Source organism: Arvicanthis niloticus, chromosome 12 (assembly GCF_011762505.2).
Source record: "Arvicanthis niloticus isolate mArvNil1 chromosome 12, mArvNil1.pat.X, whole genome shotgun sequence".
Classification (NCBI taxonomy): Eukaryota; Metazoa; Chordata; class Mammalia; order Rodentia; family Muridae; genus Arvicanthis; species Arvicanthis niloticus.
In genome coordinates this window covers 70,268,483-70,281,327 of record NC_047669.1, presented here as the reverse complement: position 1 = coordinate 70,281,327, position 12,845 = coordinate 70,268,483, and the positions used below count along the sequence as shown (strand labels likewise).

Genomic DNA, 12,845 nt, shown 5'->3' with positions numbered 1-12,845 from the left:
AAAACACATCCAACTGTGTCAAAGAGAAAAGGAGGGATTTTGCTAGATACAATTTAATAAGTACTAGCGTAAAATAGTCACGACATCGCTGACATAGCAGTGGGTCATTGTCTTAACAATAACAAAATTGCAACACCCATAAATGTACTGTGCAGAAAACTATTCAAATGCAGCTACAATTACAGAGATTACTGAGTTACTCGTTTGTAAACCAGGAAGTACACAAATGCATCACGTATGAGACGGCTGGATACCACACCTGCTTCTGAGAGTATATAAACTCAGCTCTCTACAAAGTGACATTCAAACTCAGACTCTTCTCAGTTACAAGCAGTCAAGCTCACATCTCGTCTCAACATGGCCTACAGCTGCTGGTCTGGAAACTTCTCCTCCCGCTCCCTTAGGAGCTGCCTGCCCTCCTCAGGATCCTGCCGTGGCTCTTCCTACCCCAGCAACCTTGTCTACACCACTACCAGCTGCTCTCCCAGTACCTGCCAACTTGGATCCTCTGTGAACAGTGGCTGTCAGGAGACCTGCATTGAGCCCATCAGCTGCCAGAGGTCCTGTGTGGTGTCCAGCCCCTGCCAGAAGCCTTGCTACTACCCCAGGAGCTCCACACCCTGCAGTCCCTGCCAGGGGACATATGCTGGCTCTCTGGGCTTTGGATCCAGCAGCTGCAGTTCCCTGGGCTATGGATCTCGAAGCTGCTACCCAGTGGGCTGTGGGAATGGCTTCAGATCACTGAATTATGGAATCTATAGCTTTCCTACCAGATTTTACAGATCTGCTGTCTGTACTCCACTTTCATTCCCTTCTAGGGATTTCTATTCTTGTTACCAGCCATTCTATACATCTCGCTACTGTTGACAAATCTGTTGAGTGCCAATACTGAATGCAGATTCTGTAGTAAAATTTTCTTTTCATTTTATTCTTGAGAACTCTTGAAATTTTCTCGAATATCTGCTATTTTTTTCTTTATAACCCTCAATTTTGAAATTCTATCAAGCTGCAAGTCTAATGAAAAACTCAACCATAGTGTTGATAAAATTAATAACGTTTCTCTTCTCCCAAAGTTACAACATCAAATAATTTTATCTTAATAAACTCTTGTTTCTGATGCAAAACTATGTGTTTAATGTTATTATTTATGAATAATGGATTGTGGTTTGAGAAATAAAAATAATTCCCAGGGGCTCCTTTGTTTATTATATGGTCCCAACCTGAAGGATATGATTTTGGAAGTTTGTGGAACCTTTATTGGGTTGGACCTAACAGGGTGAAGTGTACATTTTGTGGGGCAAGACTTTGGGGTTTATTGCCCATCTTGCTTCTTGTTCTCTGTATTTGTCTGTACCATCAAGATGTGAACGTCAGCCTCACATGGCTGCTGCTGAGAAAAAGCTGCCTCTGCCTCAATGCCTTCACAACTATGGTGAAATGGATTCTCAAATCACCAGCCAAAATAAATCTCTCCTTCATTTGTTGGTTTTTTTGTCAGATATTTGGTTTATGCATAAGAAAATGTAACGTCTTAATTAGCATTAATGGTGATTACTCTGGAGCATGAGCTTCACAGGACTGAGCGTGTCACACTGATTTTCCTGGGTTTCTCAGTATACTTTTTGTCTTGATGCAGATATTCCTGAGGGCTTCAAGTTTGTGCAAGAAGCTTCTCACTAACTAAAGACACAGAGAACTAATAATGACTCTTACAAAAATGGTGACTACACAATGAATTTCAAAGTGTAGAATGTGTCAGAAACTTGAAGAATATAAGAAAAAAATAGGCTTACATCCTAAAGTCATGGTAAGACATGAGCGATATTAACAGAGAAAAATAATACTCTCTCTCTCTCTCTCTCTCTCTCTCTCTCTCTCTCTCTCTCTCTCTCTGTGTGTGTGTGTGTGTGTGTGTGTGTGTTAATTCTCAGTTGGTGAAGTTACCATGCAGGAGTTTTGCTTTTTAAAAATTGTTTAGTTCTCATAGCTCAATTAATATTTCAAGTGTGTTAAAATTATTTCCATTTGTGTAAGTAGAAAGACAACAATCTTAAGAATAGCTACGTTCAGCAGATGTGAAGTTGCACCTGGGTTCTTTGCCAATATGTGAATTAAATCTGAGGATTACCTCAGATCCTTTATTACTATCAAAAGTGACTCAATGACCTCTTGAAAATGAATAATCTGGTATTACATCATCTTTCTTCATCAAGGAGTTAGAAGAAATATTTTCAAAATCACAACAAATATAGAATAAAATAACTAACTTGATAATATAAGGAAGCAGTGTTCATATCAAATAATAATTGTATGTTTTACCTATTTTTGTTTTATGAGAGAGTGAAACATTCTCTGAAATTAGGGGTGGAGTGAGGAGTATTGAACAGCTGTCAAAGTGCTGATCTTAAACACAGACTAGTTCATGTCATCATGTTTACTTCCTCCCCCCTCAGGACAGCAACTAAGTGTCAGCTATGAAGGCTGTCCCAGGCAGAGCTCATTGTGTTGCATGAACTTATTATGAGGAGGTAGAAACAGATACAGAAGAGTTGAGTGGATTTTTCAAAGGGTACAACTTGGTTATTGTAGTGCTATGTTTGCAACCACATTCTTTGATACCCTGTGCATTCCCATCAACAGAGAAAGCTTCCCGGGCAGACATTGTTTCCTCCAGAGCAAACGCTTTTCTTTCTTTGTGATCTTTGCACTTCTTTCCTTCACGACTGTTTTTAGCAAATAACTATGATGCTCGGATAGTTAGTGGGAAAAAAGCTAACAATGAAGTGAGATTTGGAGTGAAAATTACCTAGAAATATCGTAAAAGTTGCTATGGAAAATAGTGAACTCAGTCTTCTGCATAACATTTTTAGGTTTTCATGATGTCTGTCATCCTTAGGTTCATAATCATTACCCAAGAGAAATTGTCAAGTTTCCTCTCTTGAAACACAGGCAGCAGCTAGGTTTGGAAAGACTCTCTTTAGTTTCCTGAGCAGGCAGAGGTTAATCTGTGACTATCCCCAGATTTCAGACTCATAAGTGGCATTCTGCATTTCAAAAGAATAGTGCATGGGCATCCATAATGTACAGTCTTTGAATTATAATTACTTTATTAGGAAGATATTAAAGGGATAGGTATTCAGTAAAAATTCCACTTTGAATTTCAAAAATGCTATCATAATGTATTCATTGTACAAAATGAGGGTTTTTATTATGAGATATTCAAACATACACATTGAGTTTAAAATCTTGCTCTCCTCATTGTCAAGTGATGTATGGAACAATACACCTTTCATGCTGCTATGCAGCACTGAACTTCAGCACCAAGCTATCTGGGTTATTATGGAGGTCCACAATTTAGGTTGGGTGAGCATATTGCATGTAGTCTGGCCCTGTGGAATGTTTGTTTGTTTGTTTGTGTTAAGTTTACATTCAGTGCATAAGATAATTACACCAGTCAGAACACAATACACTGTCTTAGTGTTTTATAACAACAGCCACAAATTAGACCAAACTAAGTGTCACCAGCAATGTAATTATCCTCCAATTCTGTAGAGCTAAACTTCCAAGCATACAGATCCTATTCTCTCTCTATTCCAGCAATTAAATACATGACAGAATGATTATGGTCTGCTAATTTGTAAGTTAATTCCACCTTCTGCAATTAACAGGAGGCCAGCCAGCAGTTCTCAGGATTACAGCTAGTCGCCTCGACTCTTCCAGCAAACTCCTAAAGCACACTCAGACACACACATACAGAGCCAAAGATTTTGAACACAGAGGCTCACAAACGAGGCATTTGCACTTCACAATGATAATCAATCCCCAAGGCTAATAACCATCTGTTAACCAACTGGTTTCCTGTGCAGATTTCCAAGAACCGCTATGACTAGTTTCCAGAAATTCTCTCAGGAGTCATTTCCAGGCATTGCTTCAACTGCTTCCGCTTGTCAAGGCTTAGCTCACCAGTGATCACTGAGGCTGCTGAATTTTTCCCCACCCCCTCACCCTAAGTTGTACTTGTACTTGTCCTTAGGTATGCCTTCAAGCTATTATTATTATTATTATTATTATTATTATTATTATTATTATTACAAAGGTTAGCATCACTACTCTGAAAACTTTCAGTGTCACCTTCTTTTACTTGAAATTGTAGTTGATGTAAAAATGACTTAAAAATATTTTATAAAAGTTATCTTCAGGCTGTGCATCTAAGGTATATATGAGGAACATAATTAATTTTCAAGTTAAACTGGAGGTTTTCCAAGATTTTCTTATTTTGTATATGTGAATATTCCCAAATCTGAGATGTTTTGAAGTCTAAAATGCATCAGATTCCAAGAAACTTCAGTAAGGTACAATCAAGATACCCACTATTCTCACATCATCATGGGATGTGTATATACAAATGTTGTTAAACATATTTTAATATATTAATTCATGGCTGTATGAAAAGAAGAATAGTATTAGAAAAGGGTGTAAACTATATCATAATCAGACAGTCAACTAGAAAAGTCATATATTAAAGTGATTTATAACAAATATCCATGGGTATAAAGATATTGATGCTTAAGGAGACACATAAAAATTATTGTCTTAAAAGTTTATATTCAGAAAAAGAAATCCCCCCAAGTAACAGTAAGAATAGATTTAAAAATAAGTAGAGTGTGTGTATGGTATGTAGTTAGGCTAGGAGAATAGCTTCTAAGAGCAACATCTTGAGATGTTTGTTACAAAACTAAAGCTACTCCATGAATTATTGAAGTAAAAGGGAAAGCATGATGACCTTTAGCTTAAAGTATTTTGGTGGCATGCTCTGTAAGTCTGCAGGGATACAGTTGATCATCATTGTCTTACTCATTAAAGCAGTAAGAAAGTATTCAGTGATTTAGGACAGTATATGCGACAGCCTTGTCTCCTAGCTTTTCAATAATAGAACATTCAATTCTTATGTGTTTACCAACAAGTGAACAGGCTTTAAAGAGTAAGGTTTGACAATGTTGAAAATTGTATGCATTTGTCTAACAAGATGCAGAACCTCACCTCAGACCTTCATTCCTTTGTGTACTCATCTCAGAGATATCTCCCCCCACAGGCAACTAGTATACACTGTTTCTTTGTGCATGAGAGGCATCTTGAAGGGATGTGTATATGGAGTGTTTATGGGCATGTACAGGTGTGTCTGGAGGACATTGTTCAATACTGGATGTCTTTTCTCTATCTCTCTCCACCTTATTTTTAAAAGAAAACAGACTCACTGTACTTGAAGATTTCTATTTCAACTAACTAGACTGGCCAGGGAGCCAGAGGGATCTGCCTGTCTCTTCCCAGAACTCTGCAATCATGCTCAATTCCTCAATCCTCCCCACTTCTGTGTGTGTGTGTGTGTGTGTGTGTGTGTGTGTGTGTGTGTGTGTGTGTGTACGTAATTTAGTCTTTATAGTGAGGCAGCAAGCAACTTACCCATGGAGCCATCCTGCTAGCTACAAATATAACAATTTTACTTATCACAGAGTATTCTGATTCTTCTAGATGTTCATAAAAAACAAATCATTTTTCTTTGTCTTCAGTTCTTTTTACTTGATGTGTTATTGAATATCTGTGTATATTTTATTTATTATTGTCTTTATTTGCTCTCACCAACTTATCATATGTTTATTCTAGTATCTATAAGGGTTACTGAATAGACTGAGGATTTCCAGGGTGATAAACCTACAATGAGGATTGACTCTTCCAGGGTTTTTGCAGACTAGACCTTTCAGATTATCTTAGAGGAAGAAATTCTATTTGATAAGTTAATCTTCAAATTGGGACTGTTTGACCACGAAAATCTGACTAAACAAGAGAATGGGTAGAGGAATATATGACAGGGCAAAGTAAAATGAACGTAGCAGAATGAGTATATTATGCTTAGAGAGAATCAGAATTCGGTTGGGTTCCCATAAAAGGATGTTCATTCAAAATTCGTGAACAGTACAGAAATCAGGAAACTGTATGGCATGAATCACAGATCCATCGCTTTACTCTGATCATAGCAAAACACAGGATTGAATATCCTGGGTTGACTTTCTGACCTTCATTGACTCTATTCTTTGTTTACTCTCTTTGAAGATAAACATTATCTCATGAGGTTAATTTTTTTTTGTTTATTTTGAGATAATGTCTCACCAGCAGCCCATGCTGGCTTTAAATTCATTCAGTAGAAGATGGGCTGGAACTCGTAAGCTTTCTGTCTCCGCTTCTCTCTGTCATCATGATGGCCATGCACTACTAAGGACAATTGAGATGTTTTTGTATGATGAGAATAGTTCATCGCAGTCTTGATATTCTTGTAATTTAATAATTATTTACCTAATTTCTATTAATGCTGATATTCGAAAAATAAAAGGCAGGCACATTTTAAAATGTTTTAATTTTTATCATTATAAACTAACGTGAATGAACACATCCTTTTGGAAAATAATAAAACATTTGCTCATATGCATTCTCTACAGAAGCATTAGATGAATGTTGTTTTGAATACTGACTGGCACTGATAAGAAATTTGACAATGTGCTTCTGAAGCATGACTAATGGAAAATATGGAAGTTCAGGGGAAGTAAAGCTGTTATCTGTAATCTGTAACGTGACATGAATCCACAAATAGAAATTGTGAAATCCCTTGAATAGAAATGACTCAAGCAGTTTCCAGGAAATCACAATCCATGAATTGTTCCCTAGAAATCACTACAGGTTGGCTGAGAACAAAAGGATTAGCCATTCCTAGAAATGCTGAGTAATAGCAAATTAAGATGTAAACCACTGGGTTTGAGATTCACAGAACTAGTAAGTATGTTTATGGTTGAGAAGACAGGAGACAGGTGGAGGCCTGGGAGATATGAGACCTATCAGAGTCTATAGTTATACATCCAGAGTAGGACTGCATCTGTCCAAATCTAAGCACAGACGCTGATTATTTATAAAGAGAAACATGTCTTCATCCTGGTGAACTGTAAACTCTGTTAAAGCTTGGGGACTAAGAGCTAAGAGGACATCTCAGTAGCGTAGAGGTTTCTGATCATATGCAAAACCCTGGATTCCATCCTCAGTACCACCAACCATAAGATAAAAATATAACATAATATATATTAAATAGATGGAACAAGACTAAGGTTAGCTGTTGCTCAAGAGATATTTGTGTGAAAATAGAATGTTATATATAATGATAAGGTGATTTAGTTGCAACTTGTATGAGTCAGTGTGGTATTTTACAGCAATGCCAATTGAGATATTATATATTTATTGTCTACAGCACTGTAATTACCAGTTGTGTGTGATGGCTTCATTATGTTTCCACATAATTACTATTGCATCTACTTCTCCAAAGGAATTTTGTTTTTATCTGACTAGAATTTTTTCGGGGGGGGGGGGGGATGGGGAAAGGGGATGGAATCTGAAATGTAAATAAAATATCCAATAAAAAATTTTTTCTAAAAAAGAATTTTTTCGGAGGCTTTGAAGCACTTTAATATTTGCGGTAAATTTAACCAGCAGTGATGATTCCAGTTTAGACAAAATCTATTCCTTAAGATTAATTCAGCCGGGGCAGTGGTGGTGTAGGCCTTTAATCCCAGCACTTGGGAGGCAGAGGCAGGCGGATTTCTGAGTTCGAGGCCAGCCTGGTCTACAGAGTGAGTTACAGGACAGCCAGGGCTACACAGAGAAACCCTGTCTCTAAAAACCAAAAAAAAAAAAAAAAAAAAAAAAAAAAAAAAAAAAAAAAAAAGATTAATTCAGTGTCTTCAGGATCTCTGTTTTAATCTTTGACTGCAGATTATAGAACCACATACAGGGATAATTTAGGCCTTTTTATAATCCATGAGAATTAAGAGAAAAATAAATTTCAGGTTACAGGGAGGAACTTGGTGCTGCTGTTTCAGTTTCTCTTGTCAGAAGTTGAATAGAAGGTTTTGCATTTTCAATGAAACTCTAGAGACTGTTATTGTGGTTGTTTGGGGTGGTGGGGATGCTGATTGGGAGGGGAGTAAGGAAGAGACTGGGGGGAAGAGATGAGCCAGATGGCATAAGCAAAGCCATGTCAAAATGGAACTTAGGAACCAGCAGGTCTGCTCTTAGCTTTCTTCATGTCTAAGCATGGAAGCTTCTCAGTCTCAAGGGCCTCGTGTATGATGCAAGGTTTACTTTGTGATCTGTAAGTCATTCATGTCTGTCATATCTAGAACAATAATCCCTGCATATTTGTAATATGAACATCTTTTTTCCTTTGGTACTCTTTTCTTTTATTTATGATATTATAGTATAATGACATTACATCTCCATATCCTTCCCTCCCTCCAAACTTTCCCGTATGCGCTGTCTTTGCCCCCTTTCAAATTCATATCTTATTTCATTAATTGCTGCTACACACATATATGTATACACATTCACATATATATATACCTAAATTTAATCTTGGTCTGTATAAGTTACATATATGTAAGTTTTCAACAATTGCTGTTCGTAATGGATGACCAATTGGTGTTCAGGGCTTATGTATATTACACTGGGCTGTTAGGCTTGATCTTGCCTTTTGGTGCATGGGTGATTTTTGATCAATTACTGAAGATAATTTGAGACTTGTAGACTATGTAACTACAGCGGAGTACACTTGTGATTTAGTAAATTAGGGTAAGGTTAATCACAGTCATATTCTCAAGGGTGATGCAGTTCAAGTCTGTTTCAATTCCTATGAAACACAGCCTGTATTCACTCACTCTTGTTTTCTAGAAAAACTTTTAAGTTTCATTTTTGTTGAAATAAGCATTTGTGACTCTTGTGCATGTTTTTAGGTGACTGGAGAGACTAGAATTAACTTATCATTAACTTTCAACCAAAATTCTTATATAACGCATTTCCTGGCTTCCTTCTTACATATCATAAAAATAATTCACAGATAAATTGCTCAGTGGGCTTTAAGAACTTATGAATTTTTGTCAGCCAGTATCAAATTGACTAAGTAAATAAAGCTTAAGGGGAATAATATATTTTTTTCCTGAAAATACACTACCATGACCTGAATTTTTATTCAATCTTTCAAAATGAAAAGCAGAATTTTTGTTTAATTTGATCAGTTCTTTCTGTAATCTGAGTTTTAAAGCCTCATTGGACTGAGTGCAGAATCCCAGATGGAGAAGTTGGAGAAGGGACTGAAGGATCTGAGGGGTCTGAAGCCACATGGCAGGAGTAACTGTGTCAACCGGCCAACTCCCCCAGAGCTCCTGGGGACTGGACCACCAACCAAAGAGTACACATGGAGGGACCCATGGCTCCGACTCTGTATGTGGCAGAAGATGGCCTTGTTGAACATCAGTGGGAGAGGAGGCCCTTGGTCTTGTGGGGGTTTGATGCTCCAGTGTAGGGGAATGCCAGGGTGGGAAGTTGGGAGTGGGTGGGAAGGAGAGCACCCTCATAGAGGGAAGGGTAAGGGTGATGGGATAGGGGGCTCTCGGAGGGGAGATTTGGAAAGGGGATAACATTTGAAATGTAAATAAAAAAATCCAATAAAACAAACAAACAAAAAAAAAAAAAGAAAAAAGAAAAAGCCTCTGGATCTATAGCCCAGTGAGTAGCAGCTTCTAGGTCTAAGGCCAGGCAGTGCAACTAACATTCCCCAAAGACCAGAAGTCTTTTATAAGTAATCTGGTAGAGACTACAAGGCACCAAGATCCCTGGTAATAAGAAGGATGTCTGGCAGTGGCTACATAGCACATAGGGTGTCTCCCTCTAGTCATTATAGGACAGGAGCCCAGCTGGAAGATATCAAGATATCGCTGTTAGTCCTGTACGTTAGGTTTCTAGAGAAGAAAGACCCACAGGCAGAGGAGTCTCAGGAAGATTCAGGCTTTGCAGATAGCCCCAAAGGACTGCAAGAACACAGCCTCAGAGCACTTGTTTGGGAACATTTTGACAGAGGGTGTGAGTATTCCTGAGCTATACTTTAGAAAACCATCAGTTTCACTGTAGCATTTATATCTCCATGAATTTTGTTTTTATGTAACCTTGACCATAGGTGTTGAAATCTACAAGGTAATCATCCCTCCATTTTGCCTCTCCTATTTGTATACTAGTAAATCTACAGATACTTTTTTGTGATCTCAGCTTTTTATTACACATAGTATTTATGGGTGCATAATGCTTTCATTATTATGCAAACAAATTAACTATCCTGTACAAGAAATATCATGTCTATTTGCATTAATCAAGTTGTCAACCTGACCAGAAATGTCCCTCCTCTTTTTGCGGTTTTGGCAGCCATGTTTATCTGGCTCCTGCTTTCTGGGTCAGGCCTTTCTTTAAGAATACATTGAAATGACATACCTTTTTTTTTTTTTTCATGTTATAGGAACTGTTTTTCTATTGCTTAAAAGGGTTTGTGGAGTTGAAGACATGGCTCAGAAGTTAAGAAAACTGGGTGCTTTTTATAGAGGACACAAGCTCAATTCCCAGCACCCACATAATTGGCTCAAGCTATCTGTAACTCCAGTCCCAGAGATCTAACACCCTCTGCTGGCACCAGACATGGATGTAGTATACAAACATATATGCACAAAATTCACTCATATATGATAAAAACACAAATAAATCATTTTAAAAGCTTTGTAAAGATTAACCGACTCATTCTGTAAAAATATTTCCAAGTATTAAAAAATCTATACATAGGGGCTCTTGTATGATGTAGGAATTTCAGCAATGTCATGAACTGAATGAAACAAACAAGCATGGAACAGAGGGGGTCCTGTACTGCTGGCGTTTAGAAGCAGGGCACTAGATGAGTACTCTCTGAGTACTCACAGAGAGTGATTTGAGCTCAAGAAGAGTCCAAAGAACATTGCTCTATTGAGGGGATGCTAAGGTAAAGAAACAGTAGGGATGAGTATGTAATTGTAAGACATTCTGGAACAGGTAAAGCAATGACTATATGACATTAAAATTAAAAATTTTGAAAAATGAAAATTATATCGCTAATCCTGAAAATTCCAAAAGAGAGCATAATAAAATTGTAACCCACTAAATTCATGTAGAAGGAATAGTGAAGTAAAGCCATAACAACCAACTCATAAGTGTGTGCCCATTTATAGCAATGTATGCATATATAATATATGTATCATATATGTGGAACTTACAGCATAGTGTTTATATCATGACACAGAGAAAAATCATGGAAATTCACAGTGTGTTTTCTGAGTTTTGCCTTGTGGTGAGTACACAGTCTCTAGACATTGCCAATGAGAAAATCATCTCAAGAAGTGGGTCTATACCCTTGACTGTGTACCACAATGATAAGCTAAAATAAACCTTTTATTATTACTTACTCAGTGTCTGTGGCATCATGCTATTAGGAACAAAATATGAACTGTCATTGTCACTGTGAACGGAAGAGGGTTGTTTCTGACATCCAGTAACCGGTGATTACAGATGAGAATAGTGGCACCTTTCTTTTCTTTCTCTATAATCTCCCATAACAAAGAATTTTCTGACTATCTCGTTTGAAGTGGCAGCATTGCTGCTTTGAAGAAAGCCTGCTTTACATATCTTATACTTGATTTTCACGACAGATTTTCTTTCCCAGTACCTAATTCTTAGTATAATTTCTGGTGGGCTTTTTTTTTTGTGCTACCATTTTAAAATTCCTTTTAAAAATTAGTGTTTGGAAATATGTTTTATATCCTAAAAAATTCCGGTTTTATTCCTGAAAGTCTTAAGTGTGCTAACCAGAGCACTTTAACTCTGAGTGTCCATCTGCCAGTCTCCACATCATATATCCTTTTATCTGAAAAGCCTAGAGAAAAAAATCAATAAATTCTGCTAAAAAAAGAGAAATCAATAAATTATGGGTTAGGAAAAATTTGCTTGTTAGGTAACTTAATTCTGGTATAAGGTGAAGTATAGCTGACTGGTAGATTACTGTGAATCATAAATGGGGTGTGTGTGTGCATGCTCTCTCTCTCTCTCTCTCTCTCTCTCTCTCTCTCTCTTTCTCTCTCTGTGTGTGTGTGTATGTGTAATATCTATGTGTCTCTTTCTGTGTGTATATCTGTGTGTGTATCCATATATACATGTGTGTGAGAGAGAGATTTTAGCATAAATTCATATAAACACATGTTGAACAAGTTTATGCATTCATCAGCTAATACTAACCACAGGCTTGCAGGAACATAACCATCATTGTGTCTTTGAAGAAATGATCAGGCATTGTCTATTTGACAGTTCATAGTATCTTTGTAGAATACAATTGACACTAAAAGAAGCCGACTCTATCTTCTTGGCTCATTTTTTTAGCTCTACTAACTCTATGATATGCTCTGTCTTCCTTTTGATGTTGACCATTGAAGGCATCCTTTGTATCAGGAAATTTTAGATACAGACTTTAGAGTTGGCATACTTTAAGCGTTTAATTCTCTTTAAAATAAGCAGAAATGTGAAAAAATATACCACATGTCTATTTGCTATCCTCAAAAATAAATAAATAGGGCTGGAGAGGTGGCTCAGAGGTTAAGAGCCTCTGTTGCTTTTCCAGAGGCACTGGGTTCAATTCCCAGCAACCATGTATAATGGGATCCTATGTCATCTTCTGGTGTGCAAGTGTAGAGATAGGCAGACCTCTCTGTATGCATAATAAATAAATTAATCTTTAGAAAAATAAGTAAGTAAATAAATAGAGTGCCACTCTTCAATGATGCTGTGATTTTACTGCCTAAGATCCCAGTCATCTGAGTTTAGTATGACCTCTTGAATTACGCTCTGCACCCCAGGAACATTACACAAAGAGTAACATGGTAGCTCCGCAATCAAATTTATCACCTGCCTTG

General features: G+C 37.3%; 1 protein-coding gene across 1 annotated transcript; it reads left to right on the top strand.

Annotated features, from left to right (window-relative positions):
• The first annotated feature begins 357 nt into the window (after positions 1 to 357).
• Positions 358 to 867, top strand: LOC117718148 (keratin-associated protein 13-2-like). The gene has a single exon (XM_034515663.1). The coding sequence runs from the start codon at positions 358 to 360 to the stop codon at positions 865 to 867; it is 510 nt and encodes a 169-aa protein (XP_034371554.1).
• The last annotated feature ends 11,978 nt before the right edge of the window (positions 868 to 12,845 follow it).